The 27,582-nt window shown below is 32.3% G+C and overlaps 2 protein-coding genes across 11 annotated transcripts; one reads left to right on the top strand and one right to left on the bottom strand.

Moving 5' to 3' along the window:
* Window positions 1-2,833: 2,833 nt before the first annotated feature.
* Window positions 2,834-9,060, bottom strand: LOC140792943 (uncharacterized). Of its 9 annotated transcripts, none has more exons than XM_073144197.1 (7): window positions 8,521-9,020; window positions 6,692-6,715; window positions 6,471-6,518; window positions 5,204-5,277; window positions 3,698-3,770; window positions 3,520-3,575; window positions 2,834-3,142 (listed from the first exon to the last, which is right to left on the bottom strand). In XM_073144197.1, the coding sequence occupies exons 4-7, from the start codon at window positions 5,260-5,262 to the stop codon at window positions 3,013-3,015; spliced, it is 318 nt and encodes a 105-aa protein (XP_073000298.1). In that variant the 5' UTR covers window positions 5,263-5,277; window positions 6,471-6,518; window positions 6,692-6,715; window positions 8,521-9,020; the 3' UTR covers window positions 2,834-3,012. The 9 variants fall into 9 exon arrangements, with proteins under 9 accessions (XP_073000298.1, XP_073000303.1, XP_073000304.1 ...); XM_073144202.1 differs by having other exon boundaries at window positions 3,698-3,784; window positions 6,471-6,609; window positions 8,521-9,017; XM_073144203.1 differs by having other exon boundaries at window positions 3,698-3,784; window positions 8,521-9,016.
* Window positions 9,061-13,993: 4,933 nt separating this feature from the next.
* LOC140792656 (uncharacterized) lies at window positions 13,994-26,017 on the top strand. 2 transcript variants are annotated; one of them, XM_073143774.1, is made up of 8 exons: window positions 13,994-14,303; window positions 15,876-15,992; window positions 16,153-16,400; window positions 21,977-22,096; window positions 22,222-22,375; window positions 23,955-24,094; window positions 24,209-24,244; window positions 24,937-26,017. In XM_073143774.1, exons 2-8 carry the CDS (start codon window positions 15,917-15,919, stop codon window positions 25,744-25,746), a joined length of 1,584 nt encoding a protein of 527 aa, XP_072999875.1. In that variant the 5' UTR covers window positions 13,994-14,303; window positions 15,876-15,916; the 3' UTR covers window positions 25,747-26,017. The 2 variants fall into 2 exon arrangements, with proteins under 2 accessions (XP_072999875.1, XP_072999876.1); XM_073143775.1 differs by having other exon boundaries at window positions 14,039-14,303; window positions 15,876-16,063; window positions 16,181-16,400.
* Window positions 26,018-27,582: the final 1,565 nt, after the last annotated feature.

Below are 27,582 nucleotides of genomic sequence, written 5' to 3'. Positions count from 1 at the left end.
CCCTCGAAGTACCACGGTCCATTCCATTTATACTCTATCTTGTTTGTTTTAAGTTTAGAGGCTCCTTTTAAACTAGTTCAAGGATTTTAAACTCCTTCAGTGATCAAATATTGTTTATATTTTTTTATGTCTAATTAAGTTTGCTTTTTAAAAATCAAAACTAAAAATCAAAATTAATTAATCGAACTTCGAAGCTTAACCTTAAACCAAACAAGGGGATACTAAAAAATCAGAGTTTTTTACATTTCCATCCGAGTGATCACAAGTTAACATTCATCTACTAACCAATCAATGTAATGCATGGTTCCTATTAAATGATGACATTTAAGTCTATAATTCAATATATAGCTTTACAATTTTTTCAAGTATTTGAATATAAAATCAGCAAATATAACTCTTCCTAAAACATAAACCTTGATAGTACACTCATACATTACAAAACACGTCATTTATAATACCAAATTTTAACATAAAAATTTTTTTTTGACAACATTTCTATCAAAGAACTGTAAACAAGTCCATATAGAGCTCATACCAAATCCAAATCCCATTGCTCAAAGATGTTTCACAAGACACATCATTTGATTATGAATTCCACTCGTTCAGAAGCTACAAAATGTATTTCACTTCAACTATATAAACAGATTAGAAAAAAGAAATTCTACTCAAATTTAGATAATCAATTTTCTCCTCCGAAAAATATTAATTGGAAGAGCATTTGAATTTTAACCTGAAAAATAAATACTTAAGCTCCTATTGCACTTCCAAATTTCTAGTTGGCATCATCCAATTTGACTAAGAAATTAGGTTAGCTATTTGTACTCTATAAGCTTCATCATTTATAATCATTTGGATACAATCTTTTAGCTAACTCTAACTAAATTATATGTGATATTATTCTCTCTAACTCACAATAATATAAAACAGCTTTTACAAAATTAGGTCCCTGGGACAACTCAAATCTAATAATACACCAAATTATTATGGATTACGAGCTCAAAAAACCAAATTTGTCGTCCCCTTCGGACACACAAAATCTGAAAATATATCTTCTAATCATGGAAAAGAAACCCAGGATCTGTAAAAAACACAAAACTTCAATTTAAAAGCCCAAAATTATAACAGAGTTTTTGCCACTTTTCAGAAAGAAAAAAAAAAGACCCAAATCATGTCTATTGTCTTATGTCTATTTATTCCAATCTGCATAGAACTTGAGCATATAAACATATTTCAATTTCTCTAGACAACAACAGAAGGAAGAAATAATTCCCAAAATCAGCAAGAAAACCTCCTGAATAGCAGCACTTATTTTCTTTCTATGAACTTAATCTTTGAAGTGCTACAAAGGGACAGGAACAAATATTATAGAATAATGTTTTCAACTATCTCCAGCAGGATTTGTAACAAGATACTACTCGATTATACAATCTAGAAACACAGTAGGTGGTAGTTTCCCTCAACAATGAAATTTAAGCAACATATCTAAAATAGTTCCTGTATCAATGATAAAATTCCAAAACCTTCACATAACAATTTAATAAAACAGCCCAAAAATCTAATTAGATTCTTTTTTCTATTTATCTAGTATTAGGTATACCACCATAGGGAATTAGAAGAATAGAAGTACATAATAATTTCAGCTACCTCTAGCTAAATTAGAAACACAAGTAATCCTCATTTCTAACTTCAAAAAAAAACTCTTAGTAATAGTATTTTCAATAGCTCATTTTGAAAACCTTTTATCCAAAATATTTCTCTAACAATCAAAATAAGAAATTAAAATCTGCATAAATCAGTCGTGAAACACAACCCCTAAAAATTCTGGATCAGCTCCTCTTTCTCTTTGTTTCTTTTCTTAGAAATAACTTCATGGACATAATACTTTAAATTTGCATAGAAACCATACATGACAGCCCTACTTAGGCTTGAAATATTATTTCTCTATAACCAATCTTAGAGAAACCATCATAGATATAAAATTCTTGCTCCACAATTGTTTAGAAACCAAAAATCTGCATAAAATATTTTAGAAAATAGCCCTAAAATTGATTTTGGTTGGAGTATTCTTTTTCTATCTTTCATCTATGAAAGACCACCATAAAATTTGGTGTTATAAGTCTACATATAAAGTTTCAACAAAGAAAAGCCACTAATTCTAGTTAAAATTCTCCTTCTCTATACCTAATCACTAAAAATAGCATACAGAGATTAAGAGAAAATAAGAATTCAAACCTTTAATGAAAAATCTATAAGATTTAGCCACTAAATTTCTCAAAAGAGAGTTCGTTTCCTTTATTTTCTTCTCTCTTTTTTTCTCTGTTTTCTTCTCTCTATTATATGGAGAAATATAGAAAATAGATGGCTGCTTAAGTATTATTATCCTCTCTCAAGCAAAATAGCATGAGATGTTAATTATTTCACATATTAATGTAGCCTAGAACTATTATCAATTAAGCAACTTTAGTTTTGTTGAATAACACCGAGTCCTAAAAGAATAGAGTTATATATTAATGAAACAGTCACAGTTGATTATTTTTAATTATGGAACATCCAGTTAATTACCTCACTAATCAAAATCATTAGAGCTAAATTAGTCACTAACTCAAGAAATTAATTTACAACAATATGATCTCCTTGAAGAAATATTACTATATTCTTTGATTCTTGTCATGCTTCATAAGTTCCTTTAGGTCTAATAATGATTTCAAACTTAAATCTCTTTTATTAATTGGAGCAACACCAAATGAATAAGTAAATGAAACTATTGGGAGCATTGCAATTTTAATGGATTCTTTCCAACATTAGCTAACTCTTTTAAGGTCTAACATTAAGATTATAACAAATAGAAGTAGACTTGCTCTAATATATAGTCTAAATAACATGATTAATACAAAACTAATTCATATATCACTAGATAAAGCTAGCATTATCAAAGATTAGAAGTCTAAAAATTCTACCATTGTTAAAATAAGTTTCGTTCTCGAAACTGTGTAACTACTATTAGATATCACATTATCTCTTTTTCATAATATTCTTGTTGCCTGTGGTGAACTCTTCAATAAGCTTTGTGGCGAGTACCATGACATCTACAAATGCACTGAAAGATGCACGAAGAAATCGAGCCTCCACTGCTTCAAAGTGCCTGAATCACAACAGTTTGAATCAGCTTCAAGAGTGATTTTAAGATCAAGAAAAATCACACTGTTCAAGAATAGGACTTATTTTGAAAATCTCGTGAAGTTTACTATTAAAATTTGCACAATTTAAATGTAAAAAGACAAAAATATTCTTATTCTAGTTTCAAGTATCTCTCTTAGTTAAAGGAATTCTTATTTTTATTTTATAAATTTATTCAAGCTTAAGTGCTTAACTTGAAAGGTAGCCAAGAGGGTATCTATGCAAATAGCATATGTTTTGAGGGACTTTGGAAAGGCATATAAGCAAATAAGATGTTTTTTAATAGTATACATGCACACACAAAAAAAAAATCCTCAGGAACACTATCAAAGATAAACTCACACTAGAAGCTTGCCATCAGAAAGAGACATTTGCCTCTTAACCTTATCTGGCTGTAACTGCAATTAAAACACATATATGAATAAGTGAGATACTAACTTCGATTGACAGTAAATAGCACCAAATTAGGCAAAGTTAATGCAAGAAAAATAATTCAAGCCAATTCATAAGATGCCCTAACCTCTTTGTCGACAGCCAATGCAGTGTAGACAATGGAAGCATGCTCCTCTGATCCATAATCAACTTCAAAGTCACTGGAAATATAAGTCTTGAAACACCAGTTCAACAAAGTCTTAAAGTAATATATACATATACCAAAGTATGCGATGGAAAAGATAGTTTGCAACAGAGAAAAGAAGAAAGAAATAAAAGGGGCAAATGCATAGGCAAGTTTAAAATTGTCTCAAAAATATAACAAACTAAAATTGAGCTAATAAAGTTTGCCACACCATCTCAACTAACCTACTATAGCCTTTTCATATATTGCATGCCATTTGACCACTACACATAAATATGTCAATGTAGAACGAATCAAGGATTTTTGGATTTAGGAATTTACAAAAGGTAAAGTTTTTGCAAACAAATAATAATATTTAAACTCCAAAGCTAGAAGGCTGGACGAAATTTTTTATATAGACTGGAAGAGTATTTTTTAACTTTTATTTCATAGATCAAGGTGTTGTCGTCATTCTGTTTCCTAAGACTTCCTTCACGTAAAAGTCTGGTCTCATTTGGTGAAGGAAACAAAAAAATTTATACTCTTCCCGTCTAGTGTCTCTAAAAAATTTCTTCCAGCCCTCTAGGTTTGGAGTTTAAATCCTTTTATTTGCTTTCAAAGTTTTTACCTCTAGGTTACTCTTTACTTAAAATGAGCTAGAGCTGAAATTAATGTGCTTGCTAGGCACATTGACACTGGATTCATGGCAGTTGATGCAGTTGAGTAGTTATCACACAACAAATCTTTAGATCATCAAGGATGATGGCCAAGCTTTTGATGTAGCCCAAAATTGTTAAGAGTTTGGGTATTAAGCATGAATTGATCTCTAAATCTGGCCCTAAAGATTTGTTGTGTCATAACTAGTTAACTGCATCAATTGCCAAGAATCCAATGTCGATGAGACTAACAAGCACATTAATTTCAGACCTAAATCATTTTAAGTAAAGAAGCACCCTATTTATGAAACAGAGTACTAATTTTCCAGTCACCATAGAAGCATAAATCACAAGAACTGTTAGTATTACTAATACGATCATTTCTGGTCACTCATCTGGGATTAAGAAATGAGAAAATAAAAATAAGAATGCCAATCAAATAAAACAAATTTCATGACAAGCTCTTCTCTGTATTGCCAGCATCATGGAAATTTTATCAATACTACAATTCCAAAGCACTAGCAATAATTTCTCAAAATGTGGAACAAAGAGAATTGGGTCACACTATTGGAATCAAATTGCAATGAATGGCATCTTTAAGCCAAAACATCCAAAAGGTTCTTAGAAAAGCAAAAATATAACTAAGTATAAGATAATCCACAATGCCAAACCAATAAATATTAACTTTCAGAAAAATCCAATCAAAATGATGTATTATATGCTTGGAATTTAGTAATAAACAAGTTCTCCCGTTTACCAAATAGTATCAAAATTAAGAGAAATGGAGAATAAGGGAGAGGAATCAAGAGCTAACCATCTAAAGTCCCACCCAGAAGAATTAAAGCATCCAGCATTGGTGATAGTGGCATCCATCTCAACCTTATTCTCCTGAAATTGAAGCAACAATCAGAATTTTCTTCGAAAAAGTTTAGGGTATATGATTTGAGAGAGATGGATGTGTAAATTGTTCATATCCAGTTTTAATGATACACCTGATAACAATCTGACCTAATTGCCAAATGCCAACAAACTAAGAAGTTTGTTTCTACTAGGGAGTTTTCTAATGCATAATAATACTATTGAAAAATGCAGAAGGATCCCTTATTAATGAAATTTGTTTTATTGGAAATCCTTCCATGTAATGATATGAGTGATGGAAATTTGGACCATAATACATATCCGTGAAAACAAATAAGATATGGATTGAATAATGTTCAACCCATATTCGGATCTATATTTTTACTCCAACACTGATATTGAATGAGTAGCAAAATTTAAAACCAAATTCTATTTAAATGGATAGGGATACAGATCTTAAATGGATACGAATATGGATCAAATCTTACCTGGATACAAATACAAACCAGATCTTTCAACTATATAGGCATCATATGAGGATTTCTTCACTAGTGTCCACAACTTGGTTGTTGATGGAGTTACTACTGTTGTCTTTAACACTAGTCAAAAGATGAACTAGAGAGGCTAGTTTGAATAAAAGTTTCATCTCTGTTATGACTTCTAGATTCCAACAAGTTTGTAACCTAAATTTTTAATGAACATGTTTGTGGTCAAATTTGGCCCCTTATCCTATCATTGATTTATCTTATCATTGAATCAAGCGTTCAACCTTTATCCATCAACATTGATAAAGGACATGATCAAGATGATTGAATTCAAAGCTCACTGAAAACATCAAGATCATTAGCAATGGTATCAGTGCAGTAGGCTAACAAAGTGGCAAAAAAATTAACAATGTTATCACTTTCTTCCATTCAATGAGACATTAGTGACTGTGATATACCACACATTGGAACAAATATAAATGCCATGTTCCAACACAAGTTTGGACCAAGAAATATAAGTATAATAGATACATTAAATGACATCCACAAAAGTATAGATCAAAATAATCTCTTGGGGTAGGAAACATGTCACAATCTAATGAGAACCAACAAGAAAACTACAGTTGTGCAATAGAGAAAACAGTGGGTACAAGATAATCATGATGCAAACTACAAACACTACAGAAAATTAGTGTTCTATAGGAAAATAATATACTCCAATTGATTACTCCGGCCTACCTGTTAAGCCAACCAATCACCCTCAACAATGGTACATGATTTATTTCGCTTATGTAAATGTTAGGTGGTGATAACAAAGTCGAATCAGCACCGGATCATCCATAAGCATATATGCAAGTGAAGCAATCTAGAGTCATAGCTATGAAAATAAACTTCTTCTATAGATCAGAATTAATAACACAAATCTTCATGAAAAACTTGAAGAAGGAGAGCACACATACGTTGGAGAGAGATGGAGGCGGTGACTGGCAGGTGAAGAAGGAGAGTCATTGGAGAGAGATGGAGATGGCATCCGGCAAGTGTCATCAGAAAGAGTGAGGCAGAGAGATGGAGACAGATAGGGTAAAGGTTTCATGATGAAGCATCCAATGAAGATGCCACATACACAAAAGGTCAAAACTTTACTTGTTACACAGTTCTGTACTTAAATTTATACTATGATATCCTACATATAAATTAAACCTTGGATTTCAGTGTATCATTCAAAGAAAGGTGTATGCAATTTTTCCGCACAGATTTTAGATATGTTTACCAACCAAGTAAAATATAGTCATAAGCTCCTAATGAAAAGTTGAACTATTCTAGAAATATCTCAAAAGGTAAAATAAGATATATTTACCAACCTAAAATCATTCAAAGAAAGGTGTATGCAATTTTTCCGCACAGATTTTAGATATGTTTATCAACCAAGTAAAATATAGTCATAAGCTCCTAATGAAAAGTTGAACTATTCTAGAAAGTAGAAATATCTCAAAAGGTAAAATAAGATATATTTACCAACCTAGTATCATTCAAAGAAAGGTGTATGCAATTTTTCTGCACAGATTTTAGATATGTTTGCCAAGCAAGTAAAATATAGTCATAAGCTCCTAATGATAAGCTTAACTATTTTGGAAATATCTCAAAAAGTAAAATAAGATAAGTGTGCCAGCAAACACATGAAATTTCATGCCAGATAGCTTTGCTATAGAACATAAATTTCATGTGTTCAGTAGCACATAAAATAAGATATTTTAGTAATATCTAATGAAAGTAAAATATGTGACCTTGAATCACTAGCTGCCTTTCACAACCAAACTACATGATCATATCTTCTGTTAATCAACATCAAATATTCCACAAAATCTCCAATCAGAGCAAATGCTTAGCTACAATAAATTGACAGAGCACATTAAGATATTATCCAATTTAATTAAAGAATGATTAGCTACAATAAAGATATTATCTGATTTAATTAACAAGTATTCAGTTTTTATGGCAATGAAAGATGGAAATGGGGAAAGCGGAGATATTATCCTACATCAAGTGGGAAATGTGTCATTACTCTCACTAGAGTTGAAAGATTTGTCCAATGATGGAAAAATGATATGCATAGGGGTGAAAACGGATTAGACACAAATCTAATAGTGCTCAATCCATATCCGGATCCATATTTTTTGTTCGGATACAGATATTTAATGAATAGCAAATTAAAGCCATGTCCTAACTAAACGGATATGGATACGGATCGGAGAATTTTTGGATACGAATCGAATGGATATGTATCGAATCTTAAACGGATTATGGCCATTCTTTTAGACACAATTAATACAAAAAAATAAATAAATCACTTCAATTGTCCATTAATACATATAGAACTTCACAAACTTCAATTAACTTCAACATACAATCACTTCATTCACATTAATTTCAAGAAAATTAAATTAACACATATTCAAATAAAAAGTCCATACAAAAGTTAACATTAACTTCAGAAAAATTAAATTAACACAAACATGATCCAACAGACGCATAGATTAATAAAGAAGAATGTAAACTTATAATTTTAACTTTAAACAAGAATTAGATGTTCAGTAAAAAATGAATCAGAATCAGATAATTGCATTGAACCCAAAACAATGAAATAAACCTATTGTTAATTAAGGAAGTAAAAGGAAGATTTAAATAAACCAATTGCTAATTAACCAGCAAAAATAGATAATTTAACTCTGAGCTATAAATCAAAGTGCCTATAAATAGATAATTTAATTCAAATTACCTATCAAATTACCTGTAAATTGGTGAAGTGATGGAGCTTGGCGACGGCCACGGAGTGGTGATGGCCGCAGAGCTTGGTGATGGTGACGAAGTGGTGATTTCGGCAGAGCTTGGTGACGGCGACGGAGTAGTAATGGCGTGGAGCTTGGTAACGGCGAACTCGAGGAGGGAGGAGGCGGAGCTTGGTGACGGCGACGGAGTGGTGATGCGGTGGAGCTTGATCACGGCGAGCTCGAGGAGAGAGGAGGCGAAGCTTGGTGAAGCGACGAAATGGTGATGGCAGCGGAGCTTGGTCACGGTGAAGATGCGATGGTGGCGGAGAGCTTAGGCTGGCGAGCCGTCGAGCTCGAGGAGGGACCGGAGGAGGCGAGGTTGGTGACGCCGCAACCGGAGAGGTGATGGCGTCCGGTGATCGGTGATGGCGAGGACGCCGAGGAGAGACTTTAGAGTCGCGGGTGGAGGTGGCTACGGGCTCAACTGGGATTTGGGGGAGACGGAGAGGGTAGGGCTAGTGGGTAATTAGATGAGTTGGGTATTTAAATAGCGAGTAAACAGATATCCGAATCCATTATCTGAATTCTTATCCGACAATATTAGTTATACCTATTATCCGTATTCGGATTCCTATATTTTCTTATTTACTACTCATATATCTGGATCCGGATCGAATAAGAATTCTTTAGTAGTATCCGATCCGATCCGAATCGGCTAGAGAGTTGGGTTGGACTTAAACCAACCTCTTTTCACCCCCTAAGCATAGAAGATTCAACCTAGGATTTGATTTGATTGGTTATCTAGCAATATGGGTTCACCAAATGGACGAAAAATGAGGATATGGTTTCATATCACTAGGGTTTAATAATAGTGAAGAAAATGGAGGCACTAATCGACACACAAACTAAGGAGATATTTAGAGCATGAAAGAAGAGAATAAATGCAAAAAGAGAGAAGAAGATAATTAAGATAAGAAGAAAAGAAAAGAATTATGGCAACAATGAAGATTGCAATTTGGGTAAGATGGAGGACATAGATAAAAAAAAATTATAATATTTTTAGTAAGAGCACTAAAGAATATTATTTATTTTTAACTCATATTCCAAGAAGGTTTTATGAGATCTTCAAGTATTTAATATGTAAACATATTCTCAAAAGTTGTACAAGAGCAATATAGGTATTTAAAAATAAAATAGAGTAAAACTATAAAGATATACCAAAATGGTAGTAGGGCAAAAAAAAAATGCCTAAAAAGTGTAACTTTTTTGAATTTTTTTTGTGTGAAGTGGGTTTTATAATTCTTAATTCGTAGAAATATTATGATTAAGACTTATTTTTTGAATGATGATTATTATTTATGGTCAAGCATAGCTTTATTCTTTCCCATTTATTTATATTTCTCTATTCATCTAATTTCTTCTTACTATTTTTTACGCTTATCTCCTCCCATCATATATCACCACTCTTTATTTATATTTTTGTATTTATATAATTTTTTCTTAATACTTCTTTTATTTCTGTCCATCGTCATATGATGTAAATCAAAGAGTTGAATATATTGATCACACACTCAGAAATGAAGATGAATTTACATAAGATATATTGTTACTTCTAAGCAGTCCAATTATAAATCTTAGAGCCGTTTTAAGGAAGCACTAAATGGGCTAACGAAACATAATTGGGCTGATTCTAAAAAGACCAAGATGGGCTCAAATAATAATCAAGACTTAGTTCACGTCATCAAAGCAATTGAAGAGGTTAGCATACAAAACGTCACCAACATGGTCCAATAATCAAATGGCATGAATTTGTTGAGTTTTAAGGATATTAAATATAACTTTTATTTTGTTGTCTCTAGAAGTTCAAAAGGCCTAAAAATGTTGAGACTTATTTATGTTAATATTTGTGCTGGTTTTAAAGCGTCATTTATAATTTTTTTCTATTTTTGGACGGTTGTTCTAAGTATATCGATGAGTATTTCGAATTTAAATGAATAGATTATGCATTCATAAGATTATTTTCATTATGAGGTTTTTGTCTCTTTTTGTTCTTAAAAAAACTCTTTGAACTGATCAAGTTAATTTTGTGGCGTTTAAACAATCAAATTTTTCGCTTAGATTGTTGAGGAATCCTCATATTTTATTGGTGTAACGTTTCAATCCCTCGTAGTCTTAATTTTTATTTGGTTAGGTAACAAGTCAAGGCTCAACCAATCTTATCTACAAGATCTTGGGGTTCTAAACCAACATTGCTATTGGGTTTCATCACAATTGTTGGTAGAGTCATTTCACCACATACATTCATTTATCTTCTATCTTTTGTTACGTTTTTTTTTCTTTTTCTTTACATCCATTATTTCATTATATTTTCTCTTATAATATTATTTTTTGAGCTATCACTTTACATTTAATGTATGTTTAGTATAGTGAGATATTATCTAAACTTGGACAAATAATTTTTTTTTGACAAATTAGAATGGTAGCTTGAATAGGTAATGATCTAAATAAGTTTAACAAGGAAGCTATTATTTATTAATATTTTATTTATAGCATAATCTCATAATAACATATGGGGTTAATTATACTTTGACCCCCTTAATTATAGATTATTATTTCATTCTCACATTTTTTATTTTACGACTTGAATCTCTAAACTATTCAAAATAGTTAAACTCTTAGGCAATCTTATTTAAGGTTGTGAGATAAGTTTTGTACCCTCGAACTTCTTTCAAAAGAAGGAAAAAAAACTACCCAAAAATATATATTCATCACGAGATATTTTAGTAGTTAAGAGAGGCAATTTGTAGAGGGAAAAAATGAAAAAAAAAATTGACCTATAGTTGAGGTGTCAAAGTGTAACTAATCCTAAAAATTCTAAGAAATGTTTTTAATTAAAAAATGGAATTTTAAATAACATCATGTAGTTTCTTTATTTTCTCAAATAAAGATATATAACATATTGCCGTATGTATTAGGACGATCATAATAAACTTGTTTTAAGAGAAAATAGAAAAATTAAGTTATTTTTAAAAATATACCATATTTTCTTTAAAAAATATTTTTTTTTTGAAAGGAAAAAAAAAGTATAGTAATCTCTATCACTATTATAAAAATAAAGTAAAAAAACTTTAATCTCAAAACAACTATGTTATTATAAAAAATGAATAATGCCGTGATAAGGAAAACTATATTAGTTTTTTTGTGTAAAATGGATTTGATTTCTCCATTATTCTTAATTTATGGAAGTGTTATCGTTATGGCTGATTCTTTTAGAATAATCACTATTTATGATCAACATAGCTTCACTCTCTCCCCTTTATTCATATTATTCTATTCATATAATTTATTCTTGCTGCTTCTTACACTTCTCTCCTTCGCCATATATACCTACCTATTTATTTACATTTCTCTATTCATATAATTTATTCTTAATATCTTATATTTCTCTCCTTCGTTGCATATATCTATTCATCTTATCTATTTTTTACTATGTTTTTTTATTATCTATTTCTATACATTTATTATTTCTTTATCTTTCTTTTGGAATATTCATAATAAAAAGTATTATCTTAAGTTATCAGCCTACATTTAATGCAGATTCAATATAGTGATATATTCTCCGAACTTATACGACTAAATTTATCAACATTTTTGAAATTTTATAAGAAGTGAGATAAAATTATATTGATAACCAAAATTAAATAATGATCTAAGAAGAAAACTAAACAAGTTTTTATTTTTATTAAAGTAACCCTTAAAATAAGGATAATATTCTTTATCAATATTTATTCAAAGATAATACCCTAATAAAATATGTGGTTAATTACTTTTGACCCCTTTAATTATAGACTACCATTCTATTCTCACATGTTTTTTTTTCTATACAACTTGAATTTTTAAACTATTCGAAATAGAAACCCTTAGGCACCCTTATTTAAGGTTATGAAATAATTTGTATACCCATGCTTCTTTTACAATAAAGAAACTTATACCCCTCAACATCTATTCATTTTATCTAATATGTTCACCATTATTAAAGATTATAGTGATCTCAAAGATGCATAAATGAGTTAATATTAAAAGCTTTGTGGGGGCACTGAGATATTTTAATAGCTAAGAGGTCAAATTATAGACCGAAAAAGATGGGGAGTGAGTAAAATTAACGTATAGTTAAGATGTTAAAACATATTTAATCATAACAATTTTGATGATACTTTTCAAAATTAAAAAAGGAAAATTTTAAATAACATTGTGTAGTTTTATCATCTTCTCAAATAAAGATATATAACATCGTAGTAGCATGTCTGAGGACGATAATGACAAACTTATTTTAATAAAATACTGGTAGGATAAAATAAAAAACTTTAGATTATTAAAACAATGTACCATCTTCCTAAGAAAAGTATTTTTTAGAAAAAAAAAACAAAAGAATATTAATCCCTCTCACCACAATAAAAAATAAAGTGAAAAACAACTTTGGTAAAAAAAAATTAGTTGTGTTATTATATAAAAAATATTTCAATAAAATTGTAAAAAGTAAGGCTATATTGGTATTTTGTGTAAGATAGATTTGATTTTTTCCTTGATCACTATTTATGATCAAAATAGCTTCACTCTATCTCATTTATTCATATTTATCTATAATTTTTTTTGCTAATTCTTACCCTTGTCTCCTACGTCACATACATGCACTTATTTATTCATATTTCTTACTGTATTTTTTTTTATCTCTTTCTCTATATTCATTGTTTTCTTCTCTTTTTTATACAGTACTCATAAGAGAAAGTATTTTCTTAAGGTATCAACCTACATTTAATGCAGTTTTAATGTTGTAAGATATTCTTTGAATCTCGACAAACAAATTTATCGACAGTTTTAAAATTTTATAGGAAGTGGAGTATAATTACATTTGTAACCTGAATTAGTTAATGATAAAAACTAAATAGGTTTTTACATAAATAGCCCTCTCAAAACATGGAAGATGTTCTTTGTCAATATTTTATTTTGAGTTTAATTTCCTAATAAAATCTAGTATTAGTTACGCGTTGACCTATCAACTATAGATTATTATATATTTATTTTCTCTAAAACAGCCAAAACTCTTAATCCTTAATTAAGGTTGTGAAATAACTTTCATACCCACAAATTTTTCTCTCAATTTTTTTATACCCAAAATATTTATTTATTTGACAAAATGGTGATCTTAAAGATGATAAATAAATTCATATTAAAATCAGTGTTCTTTTAAAAAAAATATAATTGTATTAGTTAAGTGTATCGTAGCAATTAAATTTTAACTTAAATTAAAATGGTTTTATAACGAAAAATGTCAATGTGAGACAAAAATCATTCATAAATAATTACATTTTAAACTTAAAGAAGAAAGAAGGGTATTTTAGTCATTTAGTAAATATTTAGCAATTATAATATTTTAAAGAATGTAAGGGTAATAGTGTTATTTTAAAAGCTTTTGGTGGCAATTTTATAACCCCTAAGAAAAGCCTTTCTAACATAGAAGGCTCGAACCCTCCTCCCTCTTCTCCCCCTTTCCTCTCAAACCCACGCGCTCTCTTGAAAACCTCTGCCCCTCCCTCCTTGCAGTAGAAACAACAATAAGGAGGAGAAGTAAAAAGAGCAAGTTTTACGAATAAATCTCCATTTTTTCTCTCCTCTTGAGCTATCTTGGGATAATTCTCCGTGTAACAATGGGCGAATCGAACACGACTTCGTCCTACTCGATTGCGGATTCAGAGTAGCATCTCGGATTACCACAAGTTTCGATCTTTTTTTCTCTCCTTTCCTGGTAAAGCTCGTCGGTTTATTTTCTCCATTTTCGTATTTTCTTTTTCTTTTCTTTTTTTTGTTTTGTTTCTGAGGTAGTTGGAGGCTGTTCATTCTTGATTCTTGAACGGGATTAGGAAGCATTTCTTAGTTTTTATAGTTCCTGACCCAAGGTTTTGGTAGCAAAAAGATCGTCTTTTTGTTCTCCTCTCATTGCTTCGTTTTCTTGATTGATTTCGTCGTGTGGCTCGAAATGACCTGTAGGATGTGAGCTCAAAAGTTTATATTTTGCTATTAGATTTGATAGCTAAACCTGACTTAAAATCGTAAAATCTTACTTGATTGGTCTTTTATGGCCCAAATTTCCATCTTTTGCGTTTTGGAGCTTATTTACTTGGAATTAGGTGTCAGATTTTGATATTTCTCGTTTTATTAGGTTGCTATGGATCAATCTGTCGGTCGATTAATGCACTAGTAATCGTAAACCCAGATGGTTAGAAGATATCACTTATTGGACCTGTAGAGTCGATCTTTTTGGGAATCTAAGACTCCAGTGCATACTTGAACACTTCATGTTTGGAAATATTTATTGGGTTTGTTTCACTTTTCCGGTGATTAACCTTGCTTCCTCTTTTATACTTTATTTAACTGTAAGTAGCGGATACTGTGAATAGGAAGTAATGTTGGTACCATCTTTCCTATAATTTTCAAATTTGGTTTGTTTTATTGCTCCTTGAGGTACTCCAAGATCATTACTGTTATGTTCTTAAACTTTATTAGGACCTATTCTTTAATGGCAAAATTTTCTCAGAATACAATGCCGAATATTTCCTATCTGGGTTTTGGATGTTCGAAGTTTGAACATGAAGGTTTTTATGGAAATGTATAAGCTTTCTTTGTCCATCTATTTGATAATTTCTAATTCTTCTAATCCTGTATAAGTTACTTGCAGTTGCTCTTTCTATCTACTAATTCAGATCGTCTGGGAATTTGATTACTAATGTATCTATTTCCGTGGCTGGCAATCATAAAATAATGGTGGAAAGGTAGAGAATTTGAGGTTTGAAAAAGTGATCTATGCTAATGAGTAATGGTTTTTTTTGAGTGAGAGAGAATTGAGTGATGTATATAGTTCTGAGACCTATTCAATTTTCAGTCTAAACTGTAGGTTGAAAAGGTCTTGTGGGTTTCTCTGTTGCCATAATCTGAAGATTAGACTTGAGTGATGTTTTTATCCATCTGAAATGATGTAATTGCGTCTATTATGCTCTTTCATTTAGGAAGTTAGATCAAAAAGCAAAACTTTATATACTGTCCTTTTTATTAAATTATTTTTCAAAGTACCACTTGTTGTGTAAGTAGTTAGTGGTGAAGGTTATTCCTATTTCTGGAGGCTATATTTGTCTCCTAAAGAGGTTTGGTAGCTTTGTTCTTTATCCTATGTTGGTCTAAGCTGATTATAGTCAGCCTTCTTCCTGCCATGTTCTTTTCGCAGAGTACATTCCAGTTATTTCTCCCATAATCAGCTGCTTTCTTTCATACCAGTTTGGCAGTCACTAATTTTCTGGACTTCTTTTCTATTGCTCCTTTGTAGGTTAATCTCCCCTTGGCTTTGGGGATCGTCACACTAGGGAAATGAACGGGTCATTTAATGGGCAGATTTTGGTGGATAAGCTTGCTAAATTGAACAATTCACAGCAGAGTATAGAGAGTATCCTTTAATTGAACTATATAAGTCTGAACACTTATACAACTTCGGTTGGAAAATCCCAAAAAAATCAGGCAATGGTCTTATTACACCTAATTGCTTATCATATGTTTAGCAATCCTATTATTTCTCTGATTGAAGTGATGTACTTAACGGGGAAAAGCTTTATCACATTGGTGTATCTTCCATAGGAATAAAGCTAAGCAAGTTGTGGAAACATGGGAGCGACAATTTCACAATTCGCCCCCAGATAGGCGAGTATCATTTCTGTATCTGGCAAATGATATTTTGCAAAACAGTAGGCGAAAGGGTATGGAATTCATCACTGAATTTTGGAGGGTTCTTCCCGATGCACTTAATGATGTACTTGAGAATGGGGATGAATTTGGAAGGAATGCTGTAATTAGACTGGTACGTGGAATGTAATTATTACTCCTGTTTTTACATGGTTCACCCTCTCTTATTGCAGGAATGTTACCCATCTTGTTTAATTACAAGACTAGTGTATTTCTTTTTTGTGACTTTTGTCAATTGATTGTTTAGTAGAAGAGGCATGACATTATTGGATCATTGTGTATTTTAACTATCTGCACAAAACCTCGTGATTCTGGTTGTTTGCATGGTATATTTCTGTGTGTAATTTTCGTCTAAGACTCTAAATTACTTGATACCATGCAAGTTCTTTTCTCTGTGAGCTGCACTTGTGCATGCAAAATATGCATGGATAAGTCCATAACATAAGAATTACCAGCACTATGATTGATCTGTCATAATTCATACTCACTAATGTTTTAGCAGTTGACTTTTACATGTATATGCATTTGGACATCTCTTTTTATGCTCCTGACATATTTTATTTTGCTTTAAGCATAAATAGTGGTAAGAGGAACCTGACTTGTAGAGAAATTCATTTTTTATTGCAACTTGGTACCTCCAGTAGAATGATATGTTCTGAAGATTATTTCAATACAGAATGTATGCATCCAGTTGCATGAGCCTCCAGCCAATTCTGGGCCAGTAGGCGATTTGTGCAGCCTTATACCTTGATGCAGGATGCTGCTAATGTGAAGCTGGATATAGATTGAAGTGAAGTCTAACCCCCAATTTGTCTCCAACTCTATTATTTTCAATTAGATTACTCTAGATTCTTAACATCTTTGCACTCTTTTTTCCCTATTTGGACTAGGACTAGTTTGATATCAATACATAGGAGCAATCTCATGATGCAAAGGGAGATTGCTAAATAAAAATCTTTTAGGTTATTTTTAACCTTGTTTTTCTTCTCTTATAGATTCGAGCAAGGTTCGAAAAATCTCCTTCTAAAAAAACGATACGTATCGGTCGGATCGGCCGTATTGGTCGCCTGGATCGGATCAGACTTTTTAATTACATAAAATTCTAAATATTATTTAAAAATGCAGGAAAACTTCTAAAAATTTAGAAATTTTTTTATCAAAAATAAGAAAATAAAGAAAGAAAAATTATGGTGTAATAAAAATTAAAAAGAAGAGAGACTAGAAAGAAAGTGAGTGGAAGAAAATCAAATAAAAGAATGAAAAACCATGATACAGTAAAGAAGAAGAAGAAGAAGAAGAAGAAGAAGAAGAAGAAGAAGAGAGAAGAAAAAAAAGAATAAAAAAGAAGAAAAAGGGAGAGAGTGGAAGAAATGAAAAAAATTGAGAGAGAAATAAAGAAAAAATACCAGAGTTCGTCGGAGTTCACCAGAGCTAGATCTCTTCGTAATAGAAACAATAATTATATGTAAGGAGAGAAAAAAAGAAACAAAGAGTGAAAGAAAAAAAAGAGTAAGAGAGAGTGAGAAGGAAGAGTGAAAGAGAGAAAGAGAGAGAGAGTTTGGATCGGGATCGGCCGATCCTGAACAATGGATTCAAGAGTTTAGTCTGCTAGAATGTGTATGCTGTTGCATTATACCTCTTATGAGAAAGCAAGGTTTTTAAAAGAGGTAGTAGATAGGTGAACAAGGGATCATGTATTGCCTAGGCACTAGGCGGGTGGCATAGTACCTAGGTAGGCACTAGAATTCAAGACAGTTTAAAAATTAACAAATAAAAGAAATAATAGTTAAAGAAGTTAAAATTAGTATGTACAATCTAAACAATATATTAATGGATTCATGTTAAGAACCATATTAAGCAATTATAATCCACTAATTTATCGACATGTACAATAATTTTGAATTTCAAAGTCAACCTACATACTAAAGCATAATATGAGATACTAAAGCAGTCACCTACGTGGGACATACTAAAACATGATATGAAATACTAAAGTGGCCACCTAGGTGGGACCCAAGCAGAGTCTAGTTATATTGCATCTAAGGGCGGGATTTTAGGCATTAAGGTGGAAGTTCTATTAAAAACAATGTGGGAGAGGTTGTACTTGCCTCACCACGACCCATGGAAGAAGCACTAACTCGCACCAATTAATGCATATAGATTTTTTCAGCAAATGTCTCTGTAATGTATTATGTGCATACTATTCTAATTATCCAACTAGAGATGCATACATTAAAACTATTATCTTTCATAAAAAAGTAAGTATACTCCAGTAGCTTGCTTATTGTATATAACATGTGGTCGTGCTAACATGATGCTAAATCTTTTAAACAGTGATGATTGCAGCGAGAGGGCATTAAGAAGAATAGGATAAAGGTCATATATGAGGGCAGGAAATAATAGGAAGTAATTCTTAATAGTATTAGAAGGGAGGATTCCTCATTTAGTTATTCCATTCAATAAATTATGTTAAAATGAAAAGGTATGAGGGTGGAATAACTAGGGTCAAGAGATGGACCATAGACGGGGAAAATAAGATGTAGCTTTGATGTACTTACCCTTAGAAGAGGAAGGAACATTAGCACTTTGGAATTTCATACTTGTCGTCCATCAATGAAGGGAGGGTTCCTCATTTAGTTATTCCATTCAATAAATTATATTAAAATGAAAAAGTATGAGGGTGGAATAACTAGGGTCAAGAGATGGACCATAGATGGGGAAAATAAGATGTAGCTTTGATGTACTTATCCTTAGAAGAGGAAGGACCATTAACACTTTGGAATTTCATACTTGTCGTCCATCAATGAATCTATTATGGCCTCTGGTTGGCATCAGCTATATGATAGACACCTGGTTGAGTTGTGACTTTTAATGTGAAAATTGGCTCATTCAAACTTTTCTCATCTTCTTTTAGAACAAATGAGAAGTTGCTCTATGGATTCACAATTAGGTTCTATTAATTAATGTTCCCTTATGAAATCATCATTCTTAATATGGAATTTTGACTGTTTGAGGAGTTGATTTTTTTTAAACCTTTGAAAGAGAATGCGAGAACCGCTAACTAAGATTCTTTTCAGATGCCTCATTGAATGTACATCATCTGTGTTGCACTAAGTGAAATCATTTAAGTATCCAATAAAGTTCTTCATATGCCTAACAAACTGTATATAAGCAATTTTCAATAGTCAAGAAAGCTCCTTATATAAGGATGCCCAATTAAATATGACTACTAATTCCATGTAGTAGATGCATCTCGAAGTCATACAATTGGCTCTAGTATGGCCATACTAAGGCTTTTTAAAGTGACCAACAAAAGCTTTTCATTACTTTCCCTATCTTGTTAATTATAGTGCTGCTTGGACGATATATTTTTCCTTTTTTTTCATGGTTTTAAAAATCGGTTGATCCCGATCTTGACCCCAACATTAGTTTCAGTTGATCCATCTCGGCTGTATCGGCAGTATCAACCGAAACTAATTTTTTTTTTTAAAATTGAGGTCGAATCTAAAATAGATTTAACCCAAGAGATATTAACAATATTAATGTCCCTAGTTGCCTTTTTTTTATCTCTTACACACACTATCCTCCCACGCCTCACACTTCATCGAACTCATCCATTGAATCTCTTCGGCTTCTCTGCACTGAACTCGAGTGATTGCTTTTTTCTCTCATTTATTTTTTTATTAGTTCTCTCTTTCTTGCTCGCTCTTTAATTCTCATTTCTTATTGCTATAGAACAATAATGAAGAGAGATCATTTCACTTCCACAGCAGTAATTTACGAGTATAAAAATTTACTAAATTCCGCTCGAAATTCAACACAATTTTGAATGAGTGTTTTTCTTTAGTTTTTAGGCTTCATATGTGAGTAAATTTATTTTCATATTTTTCTGTAACTTTTTCTAATTTTTTTAGAAATATTCCAACATATTTTAAAATAATATTTAAAATTTTATGTAATAAGAAAATAGTTTGATCTGATAATAGCGGTTGATACAATTGATACAACCTATACGATCGATACATATCGTTTTCTCTACCGGTCGATTCAGATTTCGATATTGAGATTCGAAATCTTGCTTTTTTATTTTTTATTTTAGTTTCAGTGAGGTTGTGAAAATTACTCGCTTATGCAATGAACTTTGAAATTCACTAGGTTAAAGTTACTTTGGCGCCCAAGAGTCTCCATAAATGATGATTTCTTTTTAAATGATCATCGATGTCGTATACAATACGACAATATGAAATGTAATTGATGACCCTTTTGCGGATATACTAAGGGCCCTTAAAGCTACTAACGAAAGCTCTTTTTGTTACTCTTTTTACTCAGCATCTTATGCATCTTTCCTCAAGTTATAGAAGAAATATATCATTAAGAAGGTCCTTTTTTATGCTTGATTTTATGGATGTGCTTATGGATATTAATGACTTAAGAATGACTAATGGCGTAATAGTTGTAGCAGATAAGCGATGGTATTTTTCTAAGGCTATTAGTCTTTATGGAATTTTTTAGGGCTAAGGAAAGCTCCTTTTTACATATTGGGCCATTCAACCACCCAAACTTTCTTTTTATTGATAGTCATAGCCTACCAATAGGATGTGTTCTGATACATAGCTGTATCTTGCCCTTGTCTAACAGAAATAAGCCAAATAAATTTTACTTATTTTGGCATAATACATCATTAATTGATCTAATTGTATAGCCCATGATTAGTTTTGACTTTTGACTATATATTTGAAAACTTATAAGAATAATTGGCAGTATTTTATATTCTGTAATAGCAAGATACTATCTCATGCACCGATAATTAGGAATTGTAAGGTGTTTCCTGATTTATGAACATAATCTTGGAATTTTGTATTATCTAGCTGAAGCCACATATTTGTAAGTCTAAACAAGATTGTGATATCAATGAAGGAAAGACTTGCAATGGACTAATGTGTTGGCATTTTGTTTGGTTTATGTTCCTCAATATTTTTGCTGAAGAATTTACCACAGATTGTTAGTCTCTCATACAGCAAAGTTACATTAATATCTTCATGCTCATTCTCTTGAGGACTTTGCAATTAATGATGAGCATTCTTATGTCTCAAATATCTCCTTACCATGGTGAGATATTTATTTCATTATATTGGTGGATGCCTTGCTGGATTTCCCAGTTAATTTGTTCTTGGGATGATATTCTACCATGTAATGCAAATGATTGAGTCATGCATTGTTGACATTATGATTGAAATCACGGTTCAAAGTTATGGTTTAGTTTTGGTTTTGGTTTCTGCTTCATTAAAAAACGAAAAAGTCCAGTCGGGGATCAGTTTTAGTTTCATTGTGTCGGTTTCAGACTTCTTTTGATAAACAGTCTATTTTATCTTAGTTTTCAATGCATTACACATGATCTAATAGCATGTAAGTGATCAGGTTGATATTTAGTTAGGTATAAGTTGGGTTCAAGTCAGATCCAGCTCAAAATCTAAAACATTCTTTAAAAATTGTTATTAGGGTTGTTTCTGTGAGATGCTAATTTTGGGGAAAGTTCTGGGTTAGATAGGACCAAAACACAAAATGTTTCAGCGAGGCAATTTTTGTTAGGACAGAATTTCAATCCCTGATTGGCATCTCCACATCTAGTTAAAAATAGTAATTGGATTCTGGGAAGCATTTATGCCATGATTATAATTATTTGTCTTCTAGGTTGGTATATGGGAAGAACGAAAGGTTTTTGGTTCTCGTGGGCAAACTCTTAAAGAAGAGCTCTTGGGGAGGAAGCTGGAAAACAGAAATAGAGATGGGAAAGGAATTAGCTACAAGTTGGTAAGAAAATTCAGTCAGATTGGAAAATCAGTATGAGCATGACATATGCTGATATCTATGTTCCAGAACATATATGTGCCTTCGATGATTTTAGTTTCAAATGAATTGATACTTGCATGTTGTAGAAACCGGGCAGACAACTGCTGGAGAAGCTTATTTCGAGTTATGAGCATATTCAGAGTGCTCCCATGGATGATGATGCTTTATTTGGAAAATGTCAAAACGCTATTAACTTTGTTGACAAGATGGAAAAGGAATATGGAAATAAGTCTAATTTAGGTAAGTGCTACACCCTTTCTTGTTACCAATTTGGATATATTTTTTCAAATTCTTGTCTTCCTTTCTATTTATTGTTCCTCTTTAGACTTTTTTAAAAGTTAAATAAGCTAACCTTTTCTAATGTCTAATTTCCTTTGTATCACAACCAATAGTCAGGTTATACATTTGGGCATATTGTATACTACATTGCAAGCAAGAGCTATATATATGCGATACTTAATCATGACTAAACTTTGTTGGAGAAATATCCTCGTTTACAGGACAGTGCTGAGCATGTCATTTCTTACATATCTTTTAATAATTTTATCAAATTTTATATGCCATTTAATAAGAAATTATTTTGACTTGCCAAGTTTACCTCTGGATCTACTACATAGGGTTAGCTATCTCAAAACTGATTGACAGGCTCTCAAAACCTTGCTTTCATATACCATGTGTTTTGTTTTCTTGGCAGTCCCACTCCCCTATGGACATCCCCATGATCTTTTACAACTGAAGCTTTCAGTGTCTCTCTGGGTACTACTTTATTCGTTCCATTCTGCTTTAAAAGGAAATATACAGGGGCAATAGCTCAGACATTTCTGGCAATGCATAACCCATTTCTTCTTTAAACATCTTGAAGCTTTTCAAATTCCAGCTGAAATTTTTTTATACCAGAATAACCTTTATAGCTATCAGTTCTCCAGAATACAAATTCATCGTAAGTCCATTTGACAATAGTGCTGCTTTGGCATTGGCACTATAGTATTTGGATGGCCAAATACGTGCTAAGTAAATGACCAGATGACTGGAAGAGTTGTATGGCTAACTTTCAGTTATTTACACAATTGATCGGTATCATACTGGATCTGTTGAAAATCCTTAGATGATGTGTATTGAATCTTTATTTTTTCCTATGAGAATCTATTGGTTTTCTTTTTTGGCTTCTGAAATACATGCCACTTTGAAGTTAACCTCATTTGATTCATATATACGCAAAATATGGATGATTGTTAGTTTGTTACGGTTACCAAGTTATCCTTGGATGATAAAAGGTTGCAACTTTTATAATTTATCATTTTGATTTGGGAGAGAAGTATAAGATGTATAAAGATGATTTAGGTAAGGAATCTGTTTTGGTTGGACTGACAAATTATCAACTTTTTTGGTACTGATAAATTATCATATTGTAAAGTTATCAGAGGTGTGGGTGTGATAGAAAACAATGATAAGGGGAGAGTTATTACCCTTTTAAGTTCCTTTATTGGATTATTTTTGTTGATGCCTTTTGTTAGCATTTGGTTGACAAATAGAGATAAAGGAGCACTGACTCATGGATAAACCTTCCTTTGATGCGCGGCCAGATGGCCAGCCACTTAAGTTACATAATGTGCTACTTCATTTTAATTTATATAGATTTTTATCTTGCTTTAGATTAAAACTCTGATTCTCTCTTCTCTATGTTGTCAATCACCACATATGTAGATACTTTTGGTTGGGTCTCAATGAGAGAGGCAGAGGGAGGGAGGGAGGGAGAGAGATTGTTGATGTTGTTGCCTTGGAACTTATGCCACTTTTCCTGTCTCTTGTTTATTGATAGGAAACAATAGCGAATCTGGAGTTTTGGGGGACTTTCAGGTGCAGCACAGCAGACTAAGAGAATGTATAGAACAATTAAAAGCAGCTGAATTTTCCAGGAAAACTCTTGTTTCCCAGTTAAGAGAGGTGCTTCATGAGGAGGTGAGTTAGCTCATTCATTTAAAGGCCAGTAGAGTAGAAAGTTGCATTAGTTGGAGCAATATATTCAGATCTTTCTCTGATATTCTTATGGTTTGGGAATGGTTGATTTTTCAGGAACTCAAGATTGAACAAGTTCATAATCAACTTCAGGTACTTTTCATGCACATAATTTCAGCGTCTTTGTTAAAGATAACTTAAAATACATATTAAAAGTAAGATAAATGTGTTTTATTAGAATAGTTCATAGGTGCTGGATTTATTTGTTTCCGCAGATGCATTATGTAAATGTAGTTGAGACCTATTAAGCAATATCAGAATTGTTAAAGTACTGTAGGTGTACCCAACATTACTAGGCATGATTTGCAAACTTTATTATGTCCTCAAATGTGAAGTTAATAAAGATATCAATTTTTGGTGGTTAATGTGTGGTATATATGCTGGCAGATGTCATTTTCAAATTATATTTTGTGAAAATATGCAGCTCATGCTTTTTTTATTCCTTATTTTCAATTTCAAACTGTGATATTTTTTTTTATGCTTGATTGTGGCCTTGGGAGAAATAAATAATCAAGGACTGATCATTTATGAATCACAAGTAAAAAGTGTCTTTTATTGTGTTTCATCTTCCTTTTGTAACTGTCATGTTTTTATCCATGAATGAAACATGCTGATGTTCATGGTTGATAATTGTATTTTAATCTTCAAGATATGAATAAATAGTATATTCAGACAAATAGATTTGCTAGATTTTCTTTAAAAATTTAATCTGCTTTCTGATATGAGCATTCAACAGATATTCTTTTCTGATGTTTTCTTATTATTCACTGCATCAAAACTTTCAGGTCGCTCAATCACGGTATGAGCAAGCAGATGTTCTCTTTCGGAAGCAATTGAGCTACAATATCAGGCAGCCACCATCTGATCAGAATAAGGACTCATCCTCTTCCCTTTCTGATGCTCCACTTAATCTCAAATCAGAATCCACTGCTGCCACTGGCGAGAAATCGCAAATTTCTCCAATTGTGTACAACCCGGAAGGAACTTTTAATCACAACGATTCTTCCCGTGTTGAGGAGGAAGCCTCGAAAATGGCAGCTGCTTCCATGGCAGCAAAGCTCACTGCATCCACTACTTCAGCTGAGATGCTCAGCTATGTCTTCTCCTCTTTGGCCTCCGATGGCATCATAAACCAGAGGATGAAAGAAGAGTATCCTGATAATAATAAGAGGCCCAAGCTAGAGAATAGTGTGCCTTCTTATGTGCCGCCACCATACCCTCAGCCTCAGTCCCAGCCACCCCCACCACCTTTCCCACATCCTGATTCACTTCAACAGCCACCACCACCATCCCCTTCCATGGACCATCCGAACCCCAGCTTGCAGCCACCACCGCCACCTCCAACCTCATTGCCTCTTATGCCTCCTCTGCTACCACCTACAAGTGCACAGTACATGCCGACTGCTGCAGGTGCAATGACAGGTATGCCATATGGTTATGTGCCGGCTCCGTTTCCTCTCCCAAACTTTCCAATGGTGGGCATGCCTCCATTCCCTGGTGCACCCAACCCGTATCAGAGTTTCCCCGTATCAGAGGGCGCACTCTTTAGCCAACCACCCTTCCCAGTGCCGCCGCCTCCAATGACCAAGCAATAAGAAAGGAAATCTTTGAAGTTGACCTGATGACTCTACAGTGCAGAACTTTCAGGGAGTCTGCCTTAGACTTGTTTAACTGGAGGAATGACACTGGTCATGTATGTATGGTTCTTTAAACCATCTATAATTTATATTTAGTTAGTCCAGACAAACTTCCATTGAAGTTTAATCTGCTGTTAGTTAGATACATTGTGATAACATCAATGGATTGGAGTGGGAAAGCAATTTAGAAATGCAATTTATAAGGACAAGCACAGCTGGTAAGTTGCTAGCTCTTATCTGTGTCTAAGTTAGAAATATAATATATATTTACATATATACATATTGCCTGATTGATTTCTCGTCTTCAATAGTACCAAGTTTCTTTTAGCAGACTTCAAAATTCAACTGAGTGATACACCTACTTGTATGATTACTTGTTTACTGTTTTCCATTTATTTATTTTTTACTTGCGAATGCATTGTTCATGTGCTTATTCTCAATCAAAATTTGGTTATAATTAGTGATTTTTACTGACTTATGAAGCCATGAATTTATCACCAGTAAGAAGGGTCATGAATATTGTTCAACCTACCAAATATGTCTGTAATCATCTCTCTTTGGAGAAAATGTTTGCAATCTTCTTTGTGCGAGTTCTTGATCTATATAATACATATAATTAATTTTAAGAATAATTCTCTTTTTATCCTTTGAACTATCACTCTTTTCTATACAACTTTTATGAACTTTTTGTTTGGTACGTAATAACCTCGTGAATATTTTTTTTAGTATATAATAATTTCATAACAGAAGGGGCCAAGTGAAGTATATCTGATAGCTCAGGGAGTCATTATATATATATAAAAAATTTGGGGGCCTTTATGGAAATAGATAATAGTACAGAGGATAAAAATAAAATTATCCCTTAATTTTATACTGTTCTACTATAATTTTCAAACTACTTACAAGTAGTTAGCTGACTACTATCAATTTAGGAGATAAGTACTTTCTTAAGTTATATTATTACTATGTAAATTACTGAATACCATTTGTGATAGCAGATTGGTAGAAAAAAGGGAAAAAAAAAACCCTTCTTTGTGCAGTGTAATTAGGGATATATATATATAAAAAAACTCAAATAGAAATACAGATCTAAATATCAGATATCTATTTACTCGTATATATATAAATAATATTATTAACAAACCCTAACCGCCACGAAACGAAAACCTCATACTTCTCCTTCACTCTCTCCATCGATCTGATCTCTACGCTACTTCCAACCTCCTCTTCCCTCGCCGATTGCTGCCTCTAACCTCTTCCTCTTCCTCTTCACTCGTAGGTTTCTCGACGTTTTTTTTTTCTCTTTCTCGACGTTTTTACCTCCCTAGTTAAATCATTCAAGCTAATCCCGTGTGTTTAACATCTAACTAAATCCTTGAAGGATTCCACTTCTCGTAAAAAAATCTCATTAGAGATTCCAGGTGGATTCAAACATGAAACCTGATAACTCGTTGGTTTAGTACTGCAGAGGATTCTCATTTGACATCTTTAATAAGATGAAAGTAGAAATTTAGTGGGGAGAGGTTGGTCACCTCGGGCTACTTGTTAACTTTTCTTTTTCAAAATTTTAACAATAATAAGATTGGGTTCTTAAAACTGAGTGCGTTCTTTTTTTTTACACTACATGCATAAATTACATGAAATTTACATAAGAAATGCCCATAAACATTAATTTTTATTATTTTAAAAACTAAAGTTTTTTTTTGGTGCAACAACAATGGAAAAATATGCATCGCATCATTTCTATTATCTTGTGTGACATTCTAAAGCAGATATGTGGTACAACTCCCTCAC

Source organism: Typha latifolia, chromosome 7 (assembly GCF_019914945.1).
Source record: "Typha latifolia isolate L0001 chromosome 7, TyphaL0001v2, whole genome shotgun sequence".
NCBI classification, from domain to species: domain Eukaryota; kingdom Viridiplantae; phylum Streptophyta; class Magnoliopsida; order Poales; family Typhaceae; genus Typha; species Typha latifolia.
The sequence above is the reverse complement of the archived record's forward strand: the minus strand, read 5'-3'. Positions and strand labels throughout refer to the sequence as shown.